The sequence below is a fragment of the Ambystoma mexicanum genome, chromosome 5p (assembly GCF_040938575.1).
Source record: "Ambystoma mexicanum isolate Mex_15411 chromosome 5p, UKY_AmexF1_1, whole genome shotgun sequence".
Taxonomy (NCBI): domain Eukaryota; kingdom Metazoa; phylum Chordata; class Amphibia; order Caudata; family Ambystomatidae; genus Ambystoma; species Ambystoma mexicanum.
In genome coordinates this window covers 955,317,808-955,342,756 of record NC_090930.1, presented here as the reverse complement: position 1 = coordinate 955,342,756, position 24,949 = coordinate 955,317,808, and the positions used below count along the sequence as shown (strand labels likewise).

Genomic DNA, 24,949 nt, shown 5'->3' with positions numbered 1-24,949 from the left:
CTGGTCAGTTGCTTCCATCTTGTCTCGTAGCAACGTTTCCTTACGTTTTAACATTGTCTCTTCTCTGTGTCCATTACATTTAATTTAGTAGCTACTCGCACTGGCGTGCTTGTCTTCGATAGTTGCTTTTGTTTATTCACGAGTCTTTTCAGGCCCTTGTGGCATTTCCACTGGCCTTCCATTAGGGCTTTTTGGGTCTCTTCATGGACCGTCTGTAGGTATTCTTCGTTTCGTATCAGCGGCTGGTACGGCTGTCTGATAGGGTACCTTGCTGCCCAGGGTTGTCTGTTTATGGGCGCTTCAACAGGTATGGATCTTCTGATGTACACTGGGCAGAGCCCCAGTGCAGCTCTTTGTTGGTTCATTTGTTCCTCATACGTCACATACCTTGGTGAGTACTCTCCTGGTACCTCGAAATGAGGGGTAGGGGTGCAGGCCATGTCTGGGACCTCCTCTACAAATGATGAGAGATCAACATCAGAAAATGTGTGGGGCTAATCCACACACATTTTCCGCTGCTCACCGTACAACAAACAATCATGTGTACTCTGGGGGGACACAGCCTACAGGCGCAGTCCTCCCTGTCACATTTAGCTGGAACGTGACAGCAATGGATACATCAAGCAATCTAAGGAAGGGGGAAGGCAACAACTTCCTCCGGCCAGGGCCAACCTAATTAAAATATCAAAGGCTTCATGGATCCGCTCTTTCTATTGTCTAAGTTCTGTTGGTGGCAGCACATACTGATGAGAGTTAATTGAAACAGGCTTGTGGTAGGCCTAATCATCGCAGAACTGACAAAAGGGGACCGGAAACCCCAACACCTTTTTGATATACAATATGTCAACTTGAAACTAGCTCCTACCCCTCTGTATGAAGGGCAGTGAATGTGGCATGTCTGGGACAACTGTTTACATATGCAACCCCTGCCGGGGGTCCCCATATCAGAGGGAAGAGGAATGTGATTTAATGGAGACAGAAAGTCTGTTCTTGCCACAAACTTCAAGGGAGACCTGTAGTTTAATCAGGAGTCACGGAGAGCTCAATTAACCAGAGAGATACTTTGATCCACAACAGACAGGAAGATGGGTGGGACTTAGCAGTACATGTTGTCACCCCTTACCTTTCCTGTTTCAAAGCACGCTGGTTATGACCTCACACATAACAGAAGGTTGTTGGTGGGGACCCAGGATGGGTTCATTAAGGTAGGCTTAGCCTGCATCAATCACTGGGGCGCATTTGGCTTTAAAAGAGGGTTGAGCCCCTCTTTTGGCAGATCATACAACAACTTCGAAAGGAGTATGAAGAACGACTCATTTGGACCCTGGCTGAAGGTACAGTCTGCCTTACAGCTTCTGGCAGTGAAGGAAGGCCAGGATTTCCAAGAGGGAAGCAAGATCCCTCCCCTAAACATCTTTCAGGGAACAGGGGGAGATACCGGACTCAGAGGGCCCATCCAGCAGTACCAGAACCGCTACCCAGCCAGCACACAGCGTGCCCTGCTAGGTTCTGCCATCAAGCTTCCTAGGTGGGAAGTGCCAGAGAGTCTATGAAAAAAGGACAAGGCTGTTGCCTGCAAACACTCTCCTCTGCTTTGGCCGTCCGCCTTAAAGGATGACACGAGCCCTACAAAGAAGATAGGAGGAGTGCCGCAACAAGCATCAACCAGCATACATCTTTTAAGGACATTTTCGAGGCAGTCGAGCCCTCGAAACACGACCGACTGTACCACTGACGTTGTCACGCTGCAGTTACTAAAGCCGTCTGATACACCTCGACCAGCGTTCCAGATCCGCCGACCAGCACAGAGACAATTCTTGACCCCGAGCTGCCATGTGGGCCAGCCTGTTGCCATCCGTCCAGCCTCGCTTGGTGAACTGCCTTCCGCCTGATATCCGCGACTGTCTCCAGTCTTGAACTCTGTCTCAGGAGCTGCAAAGCATCCTGGAACCGACTTCGAGCATCAAGATCCTCTCAAGCACCAGGTACATTGTGGTTCTGTCCCGCTGGTTCTTCTCCTAAGGCCCCTTGTGACATTTATAACCCCTTGCTCCCTTGCTGCTGAATCCAAATAAACTTGAACAGCTAAGACTGATTGCTTTACCGACTACCCTCCTATCAGTATCCAGATTGCATCCCTTTCCTTCGTGAAACTGTCTGTCCTCAGTGTTTCTTTACAGGGTGCGCTGTACTTTGTAGTGTGCTAGAACTGTCTGTTGTAATAATAATAAAGTTATTTGTATACGATCTTGGGTATTGTACGATATGACTGAATGCAAAAAGTCCGACCTCCAAAAGTCCGACTCCCATTTTGCTGCAGATATATATGTGTGGGGGTAAAGTTAATAAAAATGTATAGGGGTAAGGTGGGGGGCTGAGGGGGTCTCCTCCCACATATATATTTGCGGAAAAATTGAAGAAAAAAAAAGTTGGACTTTTGTATTCGGTCATTTCACGCAGCTCCCAATCTTGACTGGACAGTCCCTTTTATCATTGGGTAAAAATTGTATTTTCGCTGTGTTGCAACTAACCAACAATCCACGACCTTGCAGAGATAAGCCTGCTGCTATGTCCAAGTTACCAAAATTGGACAAGGAGGTTTTTAATTTACTTGTGTTTCCAATCTGTTCAGATCCCTCCTGGTGTACTAGAGGTGTGGGCAGGGACGTCAGTTGGGGGTCGCCGGAGGTCGCAAGTGCGACCTCTGAGGTCTCCCTTGCGACCTCTGTGGTCTCCCTTGCGACCTCTAAAAAAAATATATATATATATATTTTTTTTTTTTGCAATATAAGCTCCTGGGCTGTGACCAGCACCATGTGGCTCTTTGCTACTGGGGTGGCTGGCTTTCTTGTTTAGGCCCCTTAAAAAGAGAAGAAGAAAAAAAAAAGAACAGGGGCGCCACAAGTCTAACACTTTCAGCAATTACCCTAAATAAGAAAGAATAGGAATACCAAATAAATGTGTCTTTCTGGAATTCTATACAATTATTGCCAGACTCATTAAAGGTTTATTTCAGGCACACTTCAGGGGGCGAGTCACTGATTTAGTCTGTTCTTAAACACCTAAACTCAGCCTTTCATCCTTCTGAGGTCGATAAATGGGTACCAGCACAGGTTGGCTGATATTAGGTGTATATTTCTTCTATGTAAAGCGCTTAAGCGTAAGTGCTATATAATAACACATCATTATCATTTGGTCATGGACGTCTGCCTGCATTGACAGTAATTTGGTAATATGGGCCTATACACACTGATCTTAACGATACATATGCGATCCATTCTTTTCTGAAATGTACATCACATTACAGTGATATCGTAACCATATTTTTCGTAGTGTACATTGCTATGTGATGTCACTTCCTGTTTTGTCAACGGGTGAAAGGTTGTGTTGCATCGCTACCCGCAATATCACTTCGGGTGGGGTCAAATGACATCACTTCCGGTGATGTCATCAGGGGGTCAAGTGTCATGTGATGTCACTTCTGCTACCCCTGGCATTTTGGTGAAATGACGTCACTGGGTGTGGGGCTGATTGATGGTTTAGAAACCGATATTCCTCCCTCGGCCATTGTTGACCTGGAAGTTGATTCGTCACACACCCCTCATGCAAGAAAATATTTGAGCCCTGAGACTTATTTTCTTACAAATTAAGCACTGATACCATAAAGAGAAAAATGTCTACCTGCTACTGTGCCCTGTGTAAAATATACTTTTGTAAATTGATTTGCATTAAAGTGCTGGAGAATATAACTTATTCAAACTCTATACAGCATGATGAGTGTTTTTGCAATAACATTGGAAAGCGCGCATCATGATTTCCACTGGCAGGTGCCTATGCAGCGTACATATCCATGCGTATCCAGTGTGGAGCCCTCTGGGCGCATCAAGCAGCAGAAAGGGGTGTTGCCATCTTTTCTCTGACAACACAGCACCCCCCCCCCCCCCAGGAGTGGGTAGCGCCTAACCTCTCCAGGCGCCCTGGGCTCTATGAAAGGCTGCCGGGAGCCGGCAGAGCACTGCAGGCGTGTCCGGCCCCTGTGAGGGAGATCAGGAGGATGCACTGGAATGAGGAAGTGGAGTGGAGAGGGGCGGAGGCAGGCCCCAGAGCGGGGGAGCTGTTCCAGCGCGCCGCGGCACCTGCCAGAGAGGCGCATGGACACTGGGAGAGCTGTCTGCAGGCGGTGGGGAGAGCAGGTACTGTACAGGGCTGGCAGGGCGACAACATCACCGGAGGCATCCGGGAGACCCCTAGAGTCGGCCATCCCAACTTACTATGGCCCGTCCCAATAAATAGCCAATGCAGGGGGGTAAGGGTGATTACTATCCTAATCGGCCGGTTTTATTGGTCCATGCGGGCAGTAAACATCAGTATTCCCTATTAGGGTGAGCAATTCTCCGATTCTGCTTCCTAGCATACCTACTGCTGCTCATGCAAAACTCTCCAGAGTCCCGTTCGTGCAGGAGGCACCTGTTGCTCTCCTACCACAGGCACTTCGGCGAGTAACCCGCTCCGGATGAAAGCCACTTCCATATTTTCCCTTTAGTTTCCAGGACCACGCGCTCAGACACTTTCCATAAATGCTGCTTTTCTGCTCAGTGTGTGTTTTTCTTTCATTAACTTGGTTAGTGTTGATAAATGCTGCAATGGTCTGTTTACTTTGGCAAACCACGTGGTTAAAGCTGCCGCGAACGTATGGGACGCGGCGGGGCACTGCGCATCGGGCCCCCATTGGGCCATAGTGACCCGGGGCTGAGCAGGAGGTGCTGTGCCGCTGTGCGCCGCTGTCCGATGCGCCGTGGCTGGCTGGGCGTGAGGAGTGCGCGTGCCAAATAAAGACGTTCACGTCCCGTCAGAAAAAAATCGCCAAAAAGTTTATATGATAAAGGCAGCGCGATAGCTCGGGGAGGCCCCCCCCCCGTTTATTTGATCTGAGTGCCGTGAAAAGGTTGAACATTCCATTTGAACCACGTGTAAAAAAATACGGAAAACACGAATCCGGATAATTGCTAGGTAAATAGTAAACATTGATGCTTGACAATGGCATGGCGGTCACTAACTCAAGATCGTGCATTTCTCATGCCCCTCAAAGCTCCCTTTTAAAAGCAGCAGTTAATTGGGAATTATGAAAAGGCTCGGTCATTGTTTTCGGTTGTGTGTGGCAAATATGGAAATTCGCACTATCCGCGAACTTGTGTCACTTTGCTGTTTGCTGCGCGTGATCTCTATCTTTCGGGCAGGTCTGTTTTCGCGTTATAGAGAAACGGCGCAACGTGTGTGTGTCTGCTGAAGAAACGAAAACAGGTTTTGTTCCAGATCTTGCCATAAAAACACTTCTGATAAATGAAGCAACCTAGTGGCGTGTCCAAGCGCCAGAATGGGGCGGTTAGACCGCAGTAAAAAGTGAGGAAAAACAGGATGCAGAAATAGGGAACCACCAGAGCCGAGCAATTTAGGGAAGTCGTTGTGAAAGCAAATTGGAAAGATGTCCACCTGACACTGAGCACGAACGCTAAACAAAGTACCTTTGAGTGTTGAAAAACGGGCCCTCGAATCAGGCTGAAGGAATAACTCGAACGTAATGTATTTTTTTTAAAATCGTTGTGTAAAGTGGTTTTATATAACGTCATTCACGAATTTGTGTTGGCTTCGCTGCGCGTGCTATTGTTACTTCGATTTTTGAGCGCCATTGCGGATACTTCAGGAAAGTTGTTCGGGGTGAAAACGGGGCAGCGGCAGCGCGGTGCACCCACCACTTTTGTGACCCCCCATAAATGCATTTTAACTGCAACAGTAGCTAGCGGAATTGATCAACTCACTAGATGGGGCATGTTCATAACGAAATAACGCCAATTGCAACTTCCGACTTGTTCCACGGCACTTTGACATAGATGGTGGCGGCGATGTCATGGGCAAGAAGTTCTTGCTTTGTGTGTTTTCGGGTAGTGACGCATGGGCGTAATTTTAGTGGGGACAAAGGTGTCTGTGAGCACCCCACACCTTTTGGCACACCGTTTTTCCACACTCATTTGGCAGGGGAGCCCTTTCATTTGACATGTCATGCCCCTCCAAACATTTTTAGCAAAGTTACACCACATGGTAGTGAGTGGCCCCCACCGCGTCTCGTGACAGGTGGTGTATAAATTGCCACCGCCAGCCCCATCCTGATTCCGTTATTTCCCTCGGGATGGGCCTCACAGACACAGGGCCATGCCAGCCGCGCGTTTCCTCGGAGACGCTGCCGAAACACTGTCAATTTTCTTGAACACCGTCACGTGGCTTTGCGCATCTCAGATCCAAGCTGTGGCGGCGCGTGCATCGATGCAACGTTATCAGTTTGTTTTGGTTTACACACCTGTCACGTGAACGAGCACATTGCAGCGCGGAAACAAAATTGGATGCTGCGACATGCACCTCAACTTTCTTTCAGGCTGTCCCACTCCAACACAGTTAGACCAGTGGGCCGCGAAACTCCGGAGTCATTCGCAACGGAAAGCGTTCACTTCAGGCACGAACCCTCCTCCTTCACCCCAGCCCAGGGGCGCGACAAAAGTGGATTTCCAGAGTCCCATACCAGCCAAACCCCGCTTCAGGAGTCAACGAGTGCACGTTTTGAAGCAAGTATCCCTCCCCCGAGCAGAGAACAGTTCACTTCGGCTGAAAGCCAAACGCTCCTCCTGCCCCCACACAATGCTGGACACTGGACGGGTAAAATCCCCTCAGAGACGCGCACAGTCCTTGGTGCCACAGCACCCCGCCATGGCGACACAGAGTCCGCGGCAGAGATCACTGGGCCCCTCGGCCGTGCGCTCAGTCCAGGCCTCAGTCAGACAGGAAAGCCCCGTCAGGGGCGAGGGCGCCAGCCGGAAAGCCGGCTCCCTCAGACAACACCTGGGTGCTCTAAATTGCAACACTTTCTCTTTTGGTGCGCAACATTAACCTGCCATTTTGTTACACACTGCACTTCAGAACAGAACCCGTCTGAACTCTTAGGAAACCAAACATTTGACCCACTAAAAAGACATCCCAAATGTGGGACGTTCCCTTTCGCATCCCCCTCAGAGTTAATCTACAGACGGAGCCCTCAAAATCCACGGGCCTGCTGTATTAGGAGAGCAGGCCTTGTAGGCCCAGGGGGGCATGGACATCTCCAGGAGAGGAGCAGTGCTGTGGCAACAGCTGTATGAATCTGCAGCACTCGTTCGATAAACCAATGACTGGAGGGTGAATTCCACCATGCCTGCAATCCAAGTGTAGCCTGGTCACACGTTTATTATATTGCAATAGCTGTACTGTCACGACACACCACACACCTCACATACAGTGCAGGTCTCAAAATTATGGTGGCCATTCCAGTGCACCAGGCAGACATGGGGCCCACGGAATCCTGTTGCTGGCATGTGTGTTTTGAATATCAACTAAATTGCCATTGACACAATTGCAGTTAATTTCGGTTCAGCCATAATTGCTTTTATTGGTGACGTATGAAGTCTTAGGGTATGTTAACCTAAATTACATCCCATGTTCTCCCTAGACACATATATAGCCCAATGTAAAAAAAACAAACAACATACACATTACCAGAACATGTTTAACTGCACACCCATTCCGTTTTGCAGTTTGTACCATTCCCTAACAATGTATCTGTACTCCCATATGCATTGCATTGCCCGGGGATCTGCCAAACTGCCTGTAGGAGGAATGCTGGCACCACACTTACACACACATCCCCACACACACACCCCTTGAAACACTTGTGTATAGGCGCGTTACAAATGCCATATCATATCATAATTAAAAAACACTGTACTGACAAAGGAGGACATCAACCAGATATCTCATTCGCAAGTATTCAACAAAAATGCAAAAAGAAAGAAAGCAGCAGCCAAGAATTGAGAATTTATCCTGCACATTCCCAATAGTTAATGTTTACTCCCACCCTGGACGGACAGAACAAGACATCCCACATCACATGGACATTTAAACCTCCTCCACCCCGCACTCACCCACCTTATCTTTCTTTTACACATGCATTAGGAGCCTGTCATAGCTGTTACACACTGGAGTCCGCCCGGGAGAAGCTGCAGCACTGGCTGTCTGTATTCAGCATGCGTTTCTTGTAGAAGCCATTGCCCAGCAATGTCCTACTGTCTTCTATGAAGTGTTCTTGGTTGACCTTCTCTGTGCACTTGCATAGAGATAAAGCTCCACTGGGACACCCACGTGCTTTGTAACCAGACTCTACTTAGATGTTGGAGCAATGGGGCACAAGTAAGTCTTATATCGTGTTCTGTACATTGTTATTATGTTGAGAGAAGAGGTTGAAGAAGGCAGGAACTAACGGGTCTAGAATGCAGGAACTAACGGGTGTGAAATCCCCCTACTTTTTGCGGAAATCCGCCATGTTCCCTTACTTTATGCCACTTCAGCAGTGATCCAGGATGGCAGAGAATAAATAGCACCTTTGCTTTTTTTCCACTTCTCCCCAACTGCGGATTCGAACCTGTGCTCTGATGGTAACACCCCTGCAATTCAATTTACTGGGCTATCTCGCAGGCGATTGGTGCATGCTTAGCTACCTGTACAGGTAATGCGAGGGGGTTGTGTGGCTATAGACATGCATGTCCCTTAATGGTGGGTGATGGGAAAGGGCAGGGTGCATAAGGCTGCACGCTGTGGGAGACAAAAACGAATGGTCTTCATTTAGATACGTCTACTTCCACTGTTTTCTTCAGTCTTGATATAACTGTTGTAAAACACAGCAATGTGGGAACGAGTGGCAGAAAGGCAGGACCCAGATATGGGGTTTGAATTTGTGGGGGTGATGGTGAGTATGGGGTGTGTGGGGGACAGCGAAGGTCAAGAGGATGAGAAGGAGGCGCAGCTGAGGGTATCAGTTTCAATGCATTTTCTGTTTACACCACAACCCCAGGTGGTTCACAAACATTCAATATTACACTGTTGTTTTTGTCCTTTTCATATAGCTGGGCTGGAAGAAGACTTTTTCAACCATGTTTTTCTTACCAACCTGTTGTTTTGGAATGTATTATTTTTTCAAATGTTTTAAACAAAAATCTAGCCCGTCTCTTAATGGGGGCACCCCCTCACATACCTGCACAACGACTGATAATCCCGCCGCCATAATATCCTTACTCCTGGCCTCCCTTTCTGCTTAGTTAGCAATTTAGTAATATGTTTCCAAATTATTTTTCTGAATTTTTCTGAATTTCTTCTTTTGCTTAATTTTGTATTTTCCCCCTATAAAATCCACGTAATCTGCACCCGACCAGTCTTGTCTAGCTATTCTCACGCAGCCTCACCGATTGAACAAATGGGATACATGAAAGAATGAATGATTATACTTTTGGTGCCGAACTCTACAGGCCCCTAAGATGTCAACAATGATTTCATGCCAGACACTGTTTGAGAACGGGGTTACCCACTGAATCCTGCTTGCTACCGCCTTTATTGCACTGTTGCTGTGTCTCATGGCTACCTAGATCCCCGTATAGCAGCATGAGAGGACGTTAGCTTCACGGGTGTTCTGACGGTTGATGCCCTAAAGTTTCCTGTTCACATACTTTTCCACGCAACCAGCACACAGAGACAATCACTAATTCAGTACCGCCTGTTGCTAGTTCGCCCTACAGCGAGCGACCCGACCCACTGAATCGCAGACTCCAGTCAGGTGTCAGAATTACCAAAAACAAAGACAAATATTGGACAATTAAACACCTGATAAGCCAAATGATCCCCTAACTATTTCTTGTGGTTCTCTGGAATATCTGATTGGATTTTAGAGTTTATTGGCAGCGATTGTAGCCGCAAACATTCTCTTGTTCATTGGTATGGAGTGCTTACTATCCCTCATGTGACGTTTAGTAGCGCTGAAGTAAGGGTAACTGTTACACAGTCTTATGGTGGTCATTGGACTGCCAAGAGAAGGGTGGAAGGCACAGCCTGCTAGTATTTGATCTACTACTCTACCCTCAATGACCAGTGTGGTCATCAGTGCAAGGGTTGAGAGTGGTCCAGAAAGGACTTTATATTTTGTTGTAGAAACTACGTTTTTCTATCTTTCTTGTAATAAACTCACACAAACAAGACACACAAACAAGCAGCATGTGAATATCTGTTAGTTACAAAGGCCTGGACATTTTAAAATGACATCCAGAAACACTTAGGGGTTTGTAACATTGCTGTTGTCTTCACCCTCAATCCTGTTAGATCGCTCCCATTAAGCCCACAGCATACACCGTGCCACTATCTCCTGCAATTCTTAGACTTGTTTCTTCTTCGCTTTTGATAATAATGCATCCCTTCCCCTTGTGGTCAATCTTCCAATGCCTTCCATCCAGTCCCCTATTTTAAAATAATGTCCTTGATTCCTGATTTTGAGAATGGCTTTTAAATAGTTTTCAGAGAGACTGCTTAGGCTTCCGCTTGGGCCTAAAAGGTTACTCTTTACATCTTCTGTAGCGCCCATTTCAATCGTGGACAACATTTTGAGTGCATCCGTCTACGCTATATAACAACGATAGTCTTTGGGACATTGTGCACAATTTCATTCACAATGTGGATGCAGTTATTTTTGTGCCTTGATACCCTTTGCAATGAATAATGTTTTACTCAAAGTACTTTTTTTATTTATTTATAATTTTTTTGTTTTTGTATAGATTGAGTGCAAACCTAGCTTTGGCATGGAACAGGGCGCTTTACGAGTAATAGGGGAAACTACAGCAAGGGGGAGTAAGTAACGAGGAGTAATAAAATAGTAACTTCAGATTATTAGGTAGGATATACCTGTATCTTGTTGCTATTACATGCGTTGCCAGTCAGACACATGTTCAGATTGTCAGGTAGTCTATATCTACACACCATGAACTCTACAGGCATTGCCAGTCAGACGGTTGTCCAGATTGTTGCATAGGATATGGCTGTAAATCATTCATATTATTTGCATTGCCGGTCAGAAGGCTCTTCAGATTGTCAGGTAGAATATATCTATACGTCATGAACTCTACATGCATTGCCAGTCAGACGATTGTTCAGATTGTTAAGAAAGATATGAGAGTATATCATTGATATTACATGTGTTACGAATCAGGTGATTATTCAGATTGTCAGGTAGGATATATCTATCCATCAAGAACACTGCATGAATTACCAGTCAGAAAGCCGTTAAGATTATCATGTAATATATCTATACATCATGAACTCTACAGGCATTGCCAGTCAGATGGTTGTTCAGATGGTCGCATATGATATGGCGGTATATCATTCATATTACATGCTTTGGCAGTTAGAAGGCTGTTCAGATTGTCAGGTAGTATATATCAATACATCATGAACTCTACAGACATTGCCAGTCAGATGGTTGTTCAGATTGTCACATAGGATATGGTTGCACATCATACATATTACATGTGTTGCCAGTCAGAAGGCTGTTCAGATTGTCATGTAGAATATATCTACACACAATGAACTCTACAGGCATTGCCAGTCAGATGGTTGTTCAGATTGTTGCGTAGGATATAGCTGTACATTATTCATATTAAATGCATTGCCAGTCAGATGATTGTTTAGATAGTTAAGAAAGATATAACTGTATATCATTGGTATTACATGTGGTGCGAGTGAGGTGATTGTTCAGATTGTTAGGTAGGATATATCTATCCATCAAGAACACTGCATGAATTACCAGTCAGAAAGCCGTTAAGATTATCATGTAATATATCTATACATCATGAACTCTACAGGCATTGCCAGTCAGATGGTTGTTCAGATGGTCGCATATGATATGGCGGTATATCATTCATATTACATGCTTTGGCAGTTAGAAGGCTGTTCAGATTGTCAGGTAGTATATATCAATACATCATGAACTCTACAGACATTGCCAGTCAGATGGTTGTTCAGATTGTCACATAGGATATGGTTGCACATCATACATATTACATGTGTTGCCAGTCAGAAGGCTGTTCAGATTGTCATGTAGAATATATCTACACACAATGAACTCTACAGGCATTGCCAGTCAGATGGTTGTTCAGATTGTTGCGTAGGATATAGCTGTACATTATTCATATTAAATGCATTGCCAGTCAGATGATTGTTTAGATAGTTAAGAAAGATATAACTGTATATCATTGGTATTACATGTGGTGCGAGTGAGGTGATTGTTCAGATTGTTAGGTAGGATATATCTATCCATCAAGAACACTGCATGAATTACCAGTCAGAAAGCCGTCGTTAAAATATCTATACATCATGAACTCTACAGGCATTGCCAGTCAGATGGTTGTTCAGATTGTCGCATATGATATGGTTGTAAAGCATTCATATAACATGCTTTGCCAGTTAGAAGGCTGTTCAGATTGTCAGGTAGTATATATCTATACATCATGAACTCTACATGTATTGCCAGTCAGACGGTTGATCAGATCATCCTATAGGATATGGCTGTATATAATTCATACTACATGCATTGCGCATCAAAAGGTTGTTCAGATTGTCAGTACTATATACCTATATATCATGAACACTACATTTACTGACAGCAGATTGTTCAGCGTATCAGTCAGGTTGCACCTCTACAAAACGAGCATTGGCAGTATTGCCTGTCAGAAGGTTGCCAAGCAATCCACTGTTATCGAAGGAACAGTAGTTTCTCGGTTGCTAATCCTAAACTGTACAGTTAGCTTGCTTTCTGACCACAGAGCTAGAAAATATGCTTTTGCCACGATAAATGACATGCACCCCTGCAGCCTTTCTTTCCAAAGAATTGCCCTCAGAAACAAGAGGCGAGCAATAGCTAAGAGTTTATATAATAAAAACTTGTTTTGTACATAGCGCTTGCTCCCAGAATCCAGTAGCTTGCCAGCTCTTTGAATAAAGGTGTAACTGCCACGGAACTCAGTTTGCAGCTCAATCGTACTCACAAGGTGAGACACTCCTGCTGGCGATCTAACCTTTGGCCTGCAGAACGCACAAGTTATCTGCATCAGACACTCAACCCTCTGAGCTATGTTCCCGTTTAGATGTTTTGTGTTGCTCCCAGCATTGGCATATGGCCCGATCTGTCTCAAAATGGGGCTGCATTTGCAGTTTCTTTGCAGTGTTGTGCTTGATGTTCGCCGGCAGGCATCTTCTCATTACGTTTCTGGGCACCTTCCTGTGCTGCAAGACCCACATTGGGGGGGGGGTCTGTCCCTTTGTACTTTGGTTGTGGGACCGAGGAGGAAGACAAAAGTCAAGTGCGACAAGAAAAAACATAAAAGAAAAGGAAGAGAAAAGGTAAGCAAAAGCAGAAGTATCACCGCCCCCTGGCCCCCACACTCCACCACTTCACCCCCGCCAGGGCAAAAGCTGCAAGCAAAACTATTCATACAAAGAGGTAAAACAAAGAAACAAACAAAAAAACACTAGGAAAACCTGACATACAAATATTCTTTTATTTGTAATTGAATTTTCTGGGGTGCTGGTAAAAAAGTGTCTGTAGTACTTTTGCTTAACTACAGCACATACAGTGATTGCCAATGCTCCCTAAAATGAGGTACAAACGCAAGTAATTTACTGTGTAACAGTTTTAAAAAACCTAAGTCTTGTTTTAGTTATTATGGCATTCCTTCAATTGGATTTGGAATGTGAAAAACTGTGCATTCTATGTCTGAAAATGATAAAAAATTCTTAATACGTGTTGCCTACCGAGGCGTTCAGCCCGAGTTCCACATACGCCGGGCTTACGCAGGTGGATCGCCATCGGCCTGCATTATCAGAGGGCAGAGTTGCATTTATCTCATTTCATGCCTAGAATTAAGCACAATGCCTCATTCCCTTTTGTCAGAAGCAGCTCTAAATTGAGTTCTATCATGTGCTTTAATTCTTTTGTACATGGGAAAATGGAGCATACCCCGGTCTGAGGGGGGATCTACAAAATGGAACGGAGTGTGCTTATGTCTGCAGATTACATTTGCATGCCGCCGAACATCCACATTTGTGATTATCACTGCGTGCAAAATGTGCACACGCCACTAGTCATTGACTAGTGATTTGCATCTCTTGGCGAGTAAGAAATGTTGTGTGCTGTGTGTATGCATAACATTGGTGTGGTGGGTGACTTTGTATGGCTGGCTAGTAGCTTGTAACATGCATTTCCCCCCCTGATTATAGAGTGAGGTGATAATCCTCTAATGTTCTGCTTTTGGCCTAGAGGCTGTGTGTTTGGCTCTGGAATCAGGGGACCTGAATACCTTTTCCCATGGCCACATTTTGTGATCCCGGCCAAATCATCTCCCCTTGCCCCACTTAACTTACCTTCCCAAACTGGGAGAATGTAGAAAATGGCTGACGCCTGCGGTAGGCATCACTTTAACCAAACATGGTGATTTTCAATCTAGAATTTTGCAGACGAGGGTGTCCACTGACCATTTAATTTTTTACGAAAATGAATCAGTTTTCTGAAGAGTTGCGAAAATGAATCAGTTTTCTGAAGAGTTGCTAGCATGGAAATAAACTCAGTTTAATGTAAGTAATGTTAGGCAATTGGTTAAAATACCCACGTAAGAAGGAACTTTTGAAATCCTTTTCACTTTATATAAATCATGTCTGTTTCATATTACGGTGGACAATGTCTTTTTTTAGCTAATTGAATACAACTGTACGATTAGTTCATTGGGTCTCGAAATGGCACCCCTCTCTATCACGGTTGCTGATGCCCTCACGATTTGGGGGGTTTATGGCTCAGTTTTGATTAACCATAAGCAAGCATCTTGTGGTATCCTAACACCGCCTTCACACCAATAAGTGCAGTAGGACCCAGAATGGACCGAATGCACCACTGGAGGAAATGCAAATGTGGAAGGAACCAGCTGTGTCCGGGTGGATAGCTTCATTCCATCCATGAACTCCGTATTCACAGTGTCAGTCATACAGCGAGGCCATCTTTAAATTATGCAACCACGTTTCTTACTCGGATCTGTAAAAACGCTCCACATAGGCTGTTAGTTTGAAAGGTTTAGGTTGGAAACATCAAAGTTTTAAAAGGTACTTTTGAAAATGTAACTGAAAATATTGCTTTTTTAAATACTTTTTATTGCATTTATTGCAAGTTTCTACCAGTCGGACCTATAATTTTCAAACTTTTATTGTCAAATGAAGATCTTACAAACCGTTTTTAGAATTTTGCACCAGATACCAAAAACGTTGTTGCATCATGCAAACTCCACATTCAGCCAAGCAAGCAAGTCCATGCTTACCCTACCACATAATCGTGCACGTCTAAATTAGTCAAGTCATCTTTATTTCAGATCAAGTGCACCCAGACACAAAAGACAGCAATAATGAAAACCATCGATAAAATAGAACATGGAGAAACGTGAAAAAAAAATAATCAAGTAGACAGCTAACCGGATGCATTGGGGCCTGGTCCAGGAGCTAACCGTGGAGTCTTTGGGGCAGGTTTGGAAAGGCCAGGACATAAGCAAGTTAAGATATCCATCCGCGAGAAATGCACCAAAGGATTTCTTTACATAGCATAAAAGTGGAAGAATAAAAAAGGGGGAGCTAGTGAAAAAGTATAGGGGTACTCACCATGGTTTGCATTGTCATCATAAGAGGTGTAGGGTTGAAATAATAGTATATGACATGACATAGGTTACATTATTTGAAATGCAACTACTTTAAACTTGATTATTTCCAATCCCTTGCACACTTAACCATACATATAAATACCGTTCAAAATGTTTGCATTTATATAGTACTCCAGTATAATGCAATCCGCAACAATGTGTGACCTACTTTCATGAACGAAATTGAGGCGGCATGAGTGCGCGCCCTCCATCACCTCCAACCATTGATTTAACACTTTCAAGAGGTCCTCTCAGTCTGGCGTTTTCCGTGAGTGCCACAGAAGCTCGTTGCACCAAAGTTTCCACAACCTTCACAAGAAACGTGTACAGGTGTCTCCCTCCATCTTCTCTCAGGAGTTCAACGAGGAGTTTCTCTGATGGACACAGGCTGCCTCCCAAACCTGCATTCCTCTAGCGGTGCCACACGCATTGGTGACTTCTGCATTCTGCGACGCTCCTTCTCTGTCCTGTTGTCGGATTAGCACAAAAACAGGTGTCCAGCAGGTGTGTTTGGGGGGAAGGGTGATGTTCTGCACGCGCTGCTCGCGGCGCAGAAACAGCCGCCTAGTTCCGTAAAGCTGCGTCGTCAGAAGACCTTCTGTGTCGGTCAGCGTGAGGCGCGCGGCGGCGTGCGTGCCAGCTGGTTTCCTCCTGCTCGTCATGTATGCAGTACTGGTACCAGCATATATTCCGCCCCGAGATCAGACGAGTTACTGCATTTGCACAATTTGAAGCACCACTAGAAACACACATGACCGATGCTATATCACATTTTTCCCTAATTGGGTTTGTCTACCTGCTCTGCAAAACCGGCAAACAATTATCTCGGACACCAATAAAAAAGTGCCGACAGTTGCACATGGCAATTCATTTCTTTTGTGGCTGACTTTTTGAGTAGTACCCAAGGGGGTGGGGTGGCGGTTTTTAAAATGTGATGAAAATTGCGCATTTTAAAGAATATTCTTTCAGTAACATTGGTCAGAACTGCTAGCTGCATGGTGAAGTAACTCATCAAAGTGGCCCACTTTGACCCAAAAAAACTAGCCCACACTAACATTTTAAATTTTTGGTTCGGGCCTTGCCCTATTGGTCAGTCCGAGACCACAGTGGTTTTATTAAAATTAATGAAGACAAAGTTGGCCATAAATAGACGTATTGTCTGATTCATGTGTAAATGTATTGATGCCTTGCAACGTTGTTCATCCACTTCTCTGCAACGCGACTTAATGGCATATGCCCAGAAAAGCAATACCACCAACACGCAGTTTACACTGCGCGACTTGACAGTGTTATTCTGAGAGTTCTGACAGTGCAGTGCGAGAAAACAATTCACCAGAGCAGCCATGCCTTTATTCACGGGAAAATTATCCAAGCCCAGGCCTCTTCTGTCATTTTTACCATCAGCTATGTTATGTTACATTAGGTTATTGGGGTTTATACCACCGACCAAGGCCATTTGCGTGGTCTCCTTGTGCTCTGGCGGATCTGAGAGTGGGGGGCGATGGGTCTGGCTAGTGGAGAAAGAGGAAACGGTACGGCAGTCTTGCTGTTGTGTTGATGCACACAGTTCAGAATCACCCAGTCACTGTGTGCGGGTCGGCTTTGAGGTTGTTTGTAGCAAGAGAACTTAAGGTGACTGTAGCTAGAGGGCATTCTTGTGCCCAGTGTGTGCCAATGCACTGGTTGCAACTGGGATATATTCGAGGTTTGGATAGGTGTGGTGTTCTGATGTTTGAAGTCTTTGAGTGTTGTTCCGTTGCCATGGGGGCGTAGACAGAGTAGGGCCCCAGCGGCAAGGCCCACCCAAAATCTGTAAATGCCTACTCAGCAGCGCTGTGTGGCTGTTTACAGATGTTAATGTCACTGCAGTGGGCCCAACTACATTCGTTTCAGGCCCCACTTGTTCGACAATCCTGGCAATGCCTCCGGTTGGCATGCACATTGTGTTTAGGAATGTAGAATTTGAGCGTGTAAGTGCAGGGGGCAACCAGAAGAGACCGCCATAGCCGTTTGGAGTGTATATCTGATGTGGCTTTGTTGATGTTCTGGTACAGGCGCAAACCCGGGTTGGGTAGTTATTAAGACAAGTCCTTCAGCACCGTGGAGTCAACTGTTGTCCCCACCAGAGAACAGTGTGCCTCACCTGGTCTTTACCACAGGAGAGAAAGAAGAGGAAGACATACAGGAGCAGGCAGCAGTGGATACCACGCCCTCAGTGTAATGAAATCTCTCCAGGGAAAAAACACAATAGGGACACCTAAAAGCAGAGTCATTGTAGTATACAATGGAAGCAAACTACAGTGACATGCCTAGGAGCAGAGTCATTGTGCGACACCTAGAACAACATTCTTGTGGGATCCCTGGAGCAAAATCACATTGGGACACATGGGGAGAAATCACAGCTGGCCTAATCACAGTGGGAGCAGAAATGCAGTGGGACACATGGGAGCTGAAACAGAGTGGGACACATTGGAGCAAAAATAACATTGCGACACATGGAAGTTAAATTAGTATTGTCCAAATCACATTGGGACAAAAGGAAAATTCATAGCAGGCTAAATCGCAATGGGACACATGGGAGCACAAATACAGTAGGACACATGGAACAACTAGAAGCCAAATCTTCTGTGCAGCAGAATAACAGTGGGGCGCCAGGGAGAAAATAGCAGTGGGACATATTTGTAACAACCTCAGAGTGGGACAGAATTAAAGGGTGTTATGCCTGCATTTCCAAAGTACTGTGGGTATGCTTCCTCAATACTGGGGATTTTGCCGAGCAGTCGTCCACATGGAGCACACGTGGTGTGGTGTGAGATTCAGCAGGGATTGTTAAATTGGGTTGAACCTGCTTGCAGATCTCCCAAGCAGGAGTTTCGACACAGAATTTGAGGCTGAGCGTGATTTTACAAGTTCTAGCAGGGTAACCTGCCCTGAGTTCATGCTTTGAGCCCTATGGGAGTCAGACTTGCTTTGTGGCAACCCGCGTCAGCCTGCTGAGGCTTTGCTTTTTTTTTTTTTTTTTTTTTTTGTTTTTTTTTTTTTTTTTTTTTTGTTTTAATCAAACAAATGATTTTTACAAATACTTCTCCGTTTGTCGATGTGTCGAAGTTTTATGGGTTCACTGGGAATTTCAGCCAACTCGTGGCCCTTTGAGTTTGACGTCTTATGTTGAGTTAGTTTCTATTTTGTTCAGAGCGAACTGCAGTATTTTAGTAGTCGCGATTTGCCAGGTTGATCTGTCTCCACTAATCATCCTTGACCACCAACATGGTTCGGACTCCAGCGTTAGGTCAGATGTGAAATGTTGCATGTAACTGGACCTGACTTTGCCAGTTTCTGTGCAGTTAAGGAGAAGATGCCTTACTGTTTCTTTTTCGTTTGGTATTTTGCAAAGTCTGCAGTCATTAGTAGCTGTTAAGCCTCTAATAAAATTGATCTCGTTCGTTGGAAGCAGGTTTAGCCTGGCTCGCAAAAGATAGTTTCTTGCTTGCTTGTTCGGAAATTTTTTTACGTAGCCCTGGAGGTCGTTCAATTTTTTTATGTTTGGAGGCAGATGGAGCGTTAGTTTGTTTTCTGAGGCTTTATCCAATGTCCGAATCCAATCAAGATCTTTCAATTTTCTTAGGATCCTTGATGGGTTAGACCGCAGTTCCTCTTCATTACTCTCGATTGATTCCAGTAGTGTCAGCATCCTTTTTTTCCAGCGCTGGAGCGGTTTGTTGGTGCCCTGGTCCAGCTCCCTCTTTATTAACTTAAACAAGAAGGGGCTCGTTGGCATCAGACATTTTCTGTATAGTCTTAGAGAGCTACATTCCACTGACCCTAACAGGGACAGTAAGCTCAGTTCCCTACGAATCGAGGCAACAGGCGTAGAGGAGGGCAGTCCCAGGACGGTTCTCCAGTAGTAGGCTTCGAGTTTGTGCCAGATAGTAATCGGAAGCTGTAACATAGCCTCCACTCCGTATGTAATAGAGGGCACAACTTTGGATTTATAGAAGTTCAAAGCTGGAATCATCGAGAATCGTCCAAATTTTCTATCGATTGCTTTGCCTTTTGTTGCTAGTTTTCTTATTTTTGAAAGGAGCGCTTCCTGCATAGCTAGGTCGTTTTTTGTACTATCCAGAATCACACCTAGATATTTAAAGCTCTGAACTTTTTCAATCGGGCACGAGTTGTAGTACCATTTATTGTTGTCAAATTTCTTCACTGTTCTTTCAAAAACAAGGATTTTTGTCTTTTCCTTGTTTACCTCTAAGTTATTTGTTGTCACGTAGGAGTCAAGATTATCCAGCTGACGTTGCAAGCCCACTGGAGTCTGATCTATCAAGATTAAATCATCCGCATAAAGGAGTCTGCTTATTTTTTGCGCCCCCAGTTTTGGTGGGAAGGATCTTACCATAGGTTCGGTTAGCTGAAAATCTCCAATGTAAGCCAGAAAGATTGCAGGTGCCAGGGGGCATCCTTGTTTAACTCCTCTGTTTGTCGCGATAGCTGTAGTGAGAGATCCTTTACAGTTTAAGCGAATTCTAACCTGTGTGTTCGTATGGAGGGCTTTGATGGGATCCAAGATTTCTTTTGGGCATGCCCAAGCTTCAAGTTTTTCCCATAAGAGTAGTCTATCGACCCTGTCGAAAGCTTGAGTAAAGTCAATGAACGCCAAGTATAGCCTGGAACCTCCTTCCATCATTCTACTTTTGAGAAGGCTCAGTGACAAGATGTTAACGGTTGCTCCCGTGTTCTTCTTGAATCCAGATTGGAAATGGTCGTTGCATGGGGCTTCGTTGGCCCAGGTTTGGAAACGTTTCAGAAGCAGGGAGCCATAGACCTTTCCAATAGGGTCTAATAGGGCTATTGGCCGATAGTTTGCAGGATTGTTTGGATCTCCTTTTTTGTAGATGGGGACTATGATGGCCGACGTCCATGAAGCGGGAATCGTTCTAGAATCCGAGCATCTTGCAAAGACTTCGCTGAGGAATGTTGTCCAGGCCACCGGGTGAGCTTTCAGGTCAATGTTGGTGATGCCCTCTGGTCCCGGAGCTCTTGAGTTTTTTAGCGACATTATTAATTTACAAATTTCATCTTTGTCGTCCAGTCTGGCCCACCTATACACATTTTCTGTGGAAGTGGTAGATTGTCTGTCCGATAGTGATTTAAAGGTTTTTTCTATATGGATTCTCCACGCACTTTCTCCTATTGTGTTTTGGATCTTTCTAGAAGGCATCGATGTTGTAGCGTTTAACAGGGACCAGAATTCTTTGGAGTTCTTTGAGCATATAGATTTGATGATTGCCTCAGCGTCTTGTTGATGCATGTTCAGTCTATGGGTTCGAAGCCATGAGCGGTAAGTGATTTTTGCGGCACGTTTTAGACTTTCGGCTTCCACGGAGTTTTGTTTTGATGCGTTTCTCACAATTTTCCGATAGATCCTTCGCTTTTCAACTACTTGGGTGTCGTATTTGTGATTTTTTAACTTTGGTGTCAACTGGGTCTTGGTACTGGGCTTCTCGTATAGTGTAAGTAGGGGACCGTAATCGGTCTTATTGGGGCGTTTCCTAAATTTGAAAGTTTTGTAGTTATCCGTCAGCTCCTTGATGTTTTCTGCTGAAAGACGGAGTCTGTTTCCTTGTCTGTTCGTTTCCAGTTGATAGCCCAAGATCTCCACAGGTTCGGTAGAGGTTTCCCAGGTAACTGATAGCAAATTATGGTCACTGTGTTTCGTTTTAATTACCTCAAAGGTTGAGATCAGATCCAGAAAGGCTCTCGAGGTGAATATGTGATCAATTGTTGAGCTCGTTGCTCCATTTGTCCATGTTGCAGTGCGGTCCAAGTTAGGGAAGACCAGCTCAAGGTTATGCAATTTTCTAGAGTTCATTAAGTTCTGCCATAGCATTCCTCTCTGATCCGCAGGGGTGCAATTTCTTTTAAGTTTTTGCGAGGGAGTAGTTGAATTTAAGTCTCCACAGATTAGTAGATAAGAGATTTGGTAAGTAGCCAGGATATCGTCAATGGCCATTTCCATTTCCTTCATGTATGTTCCAGCTTCTATTTTATCCGGGTTCCAATAGGTGTTTACGATTGCCACCGGCGATGAGTGCGTTTCGTTACCGGTGACTGACTTGTGTGTCCATGTTAGGAGTACCGTCAGTAGAGACTGGTTTGCTGTTAGTGTTTTGTCCATCTTTAATCCATGGCCAATGCGGATTGCTGTCAATAGACCAGATGATGGGCGGCCCTTAATACTCTTTTTCGCCGGGGCTAATGTTATTTCATAGCCATCAAGTCTCGGTGGTTTGGTGAGCCAGGTTTCTTGTAGGCACAGGATATCAAAATCGCCCAAGTTTACATCTCCTGAAACAGTTAGATGGCTAAAGCCTCTAGTATTCCATGATCCAAGTCTTATATTTGTTACTGTTGGTTGCAGCCGTTCCTCGTCGCCCTCAGAAGGGGGTCTTTGTTGCTATGAGGATTTCTTTTCTGTGAGGGCTTTTGGCAGCCATGCCCAGAACCTCGAAATAGGCGTAGATTTAGGTTTCAACTTTTCATCCCTGGCGCCAGGTTGCCTTTCTTCTCTAATGATTTTCCCCAAACCAGAGGAGAGTGGCTTCGTTTCCACCAATCGTTGTGTGTTTGTGTTGTTTGTTCTTAAACCAGATTTTTCCCCTTTTATCGTGCGGCTCTTTAAAGATGTTGGTTGATCATAGTAACTATGCCGGGGTCGTAGGATCTCAGAGGTCTGTCGTTCCACGCTCTCTGATTTGGACAGTTTTCTGCCTTCTTTCGGGATGGTGAGATCGTATCCAAGCCGGAGCAGCTCTTCAGCTTCGTTAATCAGGAGATTTTTTATGGTTTCTGAGGTGATGTAAAGATAAGTTTGTGCTCTGCCCTTTATATGGCTAGGTTCCACAATCTTCAGGTCGTCAGTTGTTATTGTTCTCAGATTGCGCACATGGTGGAGCAGAGTTAGCACTGATCTCCTGTTCAGAGTTATGTCGTCAAAGTTTTCTTTAATTTGCTTCAGCTTTATTTGCCATCGCCATTTTATTTTTAGTTTTTGATCTTTATGATATTTGTCTGTCTGCGAATGGTATCGCTGGTCTGAAGAATAGGGTTTTTTTGAGTGGGAATTGGGTGACGAGTTTCTTGTTTTTTTTTGTTGTTTTGATGAATGACTGGGTGAGTCTGTGCTATTATTTGACCATCGGACTTTCTTTGCTGGACTTTCTAGCATAGGCGATCGTTGTCTTTTCCCTACGGACTGTTGGACTTTTCGAGGCTTATACTCCGTTCTAGCTCCTACGCTTTCTATCGTCTTTGTTCTTAGAATTTTTTTGCGACGTTCTTCGATTGTCAAGAAAGCTTCGGGACTTTGAGTTCTGTTCTTGGTGGAGGACGTCGCTTTTGGGCTGTCAGGATAAACTTCAAAAGTCACTTTTCGAACTGGTGATAGATCAGGGTCGCCTAAGGACGGTTGTCCGGAGTCTTCTAGGTGCTGAGATAGGTTCATTAGGCTTTCGTTTTCCATGAAATCAACCACCGTCTTCGGTGAGTGTGTGACTTGGTCTTGGACTTTGTTTAGGAGCAGCTTGGAACAATGGCTTTCTTGCAATCCCGGTCTTAATGGTTGAGGGTCAGATAGTTTCTTCTTAGTTCCATTAGTGGGTTCTTGCATCTTTTTTTCTCCTGAGCAATTTCTCTCTATTGCTAGTACTTTTGCTGGGTCAGGAGCCTTTTTTGTAAAGATTTTAAATGGCTCGGTCGTAATGGCAGGTTGCGAAGTGTTGTTTTCGTCTATAATAAGAAGAACTTCCGTGCTTCTGCAGTTTTCTGCTGCCGTTACACATTTTTTTGCTGCTAGTGTAGTCCTTGACTTGCAATCTGAAGTTAGATGGCTTGGAGTTGTCAGGTCAATTTGCGTTGATTTTTCATGAGGTTTATCCTTTACTAGTTTGTTTGCCGGACAGCCATCGTTTAACAGAGATGGTAGGGCTGCTGAAGAACGAGTGGATAAGTTGCTGTTCAGGATTTCTTCCAGCTGTTTTTCCCGGTCTGTTTGGGCCGTTACGTATCCTTCTAGATACGTCAGTTTTGTGAGTATCGTGGCCTGAAGTGACGTATGGTCTTTTAAGGTATCGTTCATGGACTCGTAGAGTTTTATGAAGGGAGCTAGCGCAATTGTGATGGCTGACATGATGGGTGTCATGTCGGGTTTTTTTGTCGGGGTCTCCTTTACTGCGAGTGGTCCCTGGGTGGGGGTCTTCCTTGGTGTAAGAACGAAAGAGTTTGTCGTACTCGGCGGTTTTTGTTGCAAATTGTTCCAAGAGGTATCGAGTGAAAGGCCTCTATGCAGATGTCGCTGGTGTCTGACGTCCGGTCCTTCTTCTCGGCCTTCACATCTTATGTGCCCAGAGTGGTTAGAGGCTGGCATCATTATGGATAGGGAGCCAGAAGTGGAAAGGGGCTCAGTAGTCTCTCCTGCAGTTGCGCCTGCCGTCCCCCTATCCAGCAGATTTGATGGGTCCCGTCTCCTGCTGGGTGGTCTGGTCGGTAGGGAACTATTGGATGCTTGTCCAGCTGTAAAACTGGGGTCAGATATTTTGAGGGCAGGTTCTGGAGGTGGATTCGTTGTCGATGCCAAGGGGACATCCTCCCCAGTTTGCCTCCCGTCTCTCTCGTGTTTTGAGCTAGTCGTTAGCGTTTTGGTTTTTTTTTGGGGTTCACAAATATGTTCCCTGTTTTGAGCTTTTTCTACCACTACGGGCGAGGTTTCACTTTCCTGTTCTTGTGTGGGCGGGACTGTTTTCCCTCTATCCTGCAGTTCCTTCGGGTTTAGGCACACCACCGAAGGGATCTGCTGCTCTTTTGACCCCACGTTAATTGGCTCTTTTTGCAGAGCGTCCAGTGCTAGCGAGCTTTGGGAAGTTGATGGGGGATCAAAAGCCGCTTGTCGTTCCATCCTCCTATATTTTGACAGGGGTGGGTAATCTTTAATGGCTTCTAATATTTCCAGATCAGTTATTTCAGTGTTGGAAGGGATGCGGCCAATACTAATGCCTTTAAAGAAGCTCATTAAAGTCGGCTGGGAGGGTGGGTTTTCGTTCTCTTTCCCCTTTTTCATGTTCATATCTTCGGTCTCTCTGCCGGTGCTTTCTTTGGGGGTATAGTTTGTCGCTGGGCGTCCCGGCCTTAGGCGGTACTTTTTTCCTCGAAAGATGTTAACTCCGTTCTGTGTAGAGAGGCCAGATGCTCTTGGTCTTTTTTTTGCGTTACGTGCAACCGCCAGGCCAGTTTCGATTGTAGTCGGTGTTTTCGGGAGTCCAGCGTCC

At 45.1% G+C, this 24,949-nt stretch overlaps 1 protein-coding gene and 1 long non-coding RNA gene across 10 annotated transcripts in view; one reads left to right on the top strand and one right to left on the bottom strand.

The window, feature by feature from the left end:
* LOC138481324 (uncharacterized) overlaps nucleotides 1-16,231 on the bottom strand; it is a 91,673-nt gene extending 75,442 nt beyond the window's left edge. Inside the window, exon 1 of the long non-coding RNA XR_011274220.1 lies at nucleotides 15,796-16,231. This is a non-coding gene — a long non-coding RNA (uncharacterized lncRNA). The remainder of the gene's footprint in view (nucleotides 1-15,795) is intronic.
* IKZF1 (IKAROS family zinc finger 1) overlaps nucleotides 4,010-24,949 on the top strand; it is a 393,336-nt gene continuing 372,396 nt past the window's right edge. For 3 of the 9 annotated variants that reach the window (XM_069613422.1, XM_069613416.1, XM_069613415.1), the window contains exon 1: nucleotides 4,010-4,193. In XM_069613422.1, the coding sequence (XP_069469523.1) occupies nucleotides 4,055-4,193 (139 nt within the window). In that variant the 5' untranslated portion in view covers nucleotides 4,010-4,054. The remainder of the gene's footprint in view (nucleotides 4,194-24,949) is intronic. The other 6 variants (XM_069613418.1, XM_069613417.1, XM_069613421.1 and 3 more) reach the window with 4 other exon arrangements.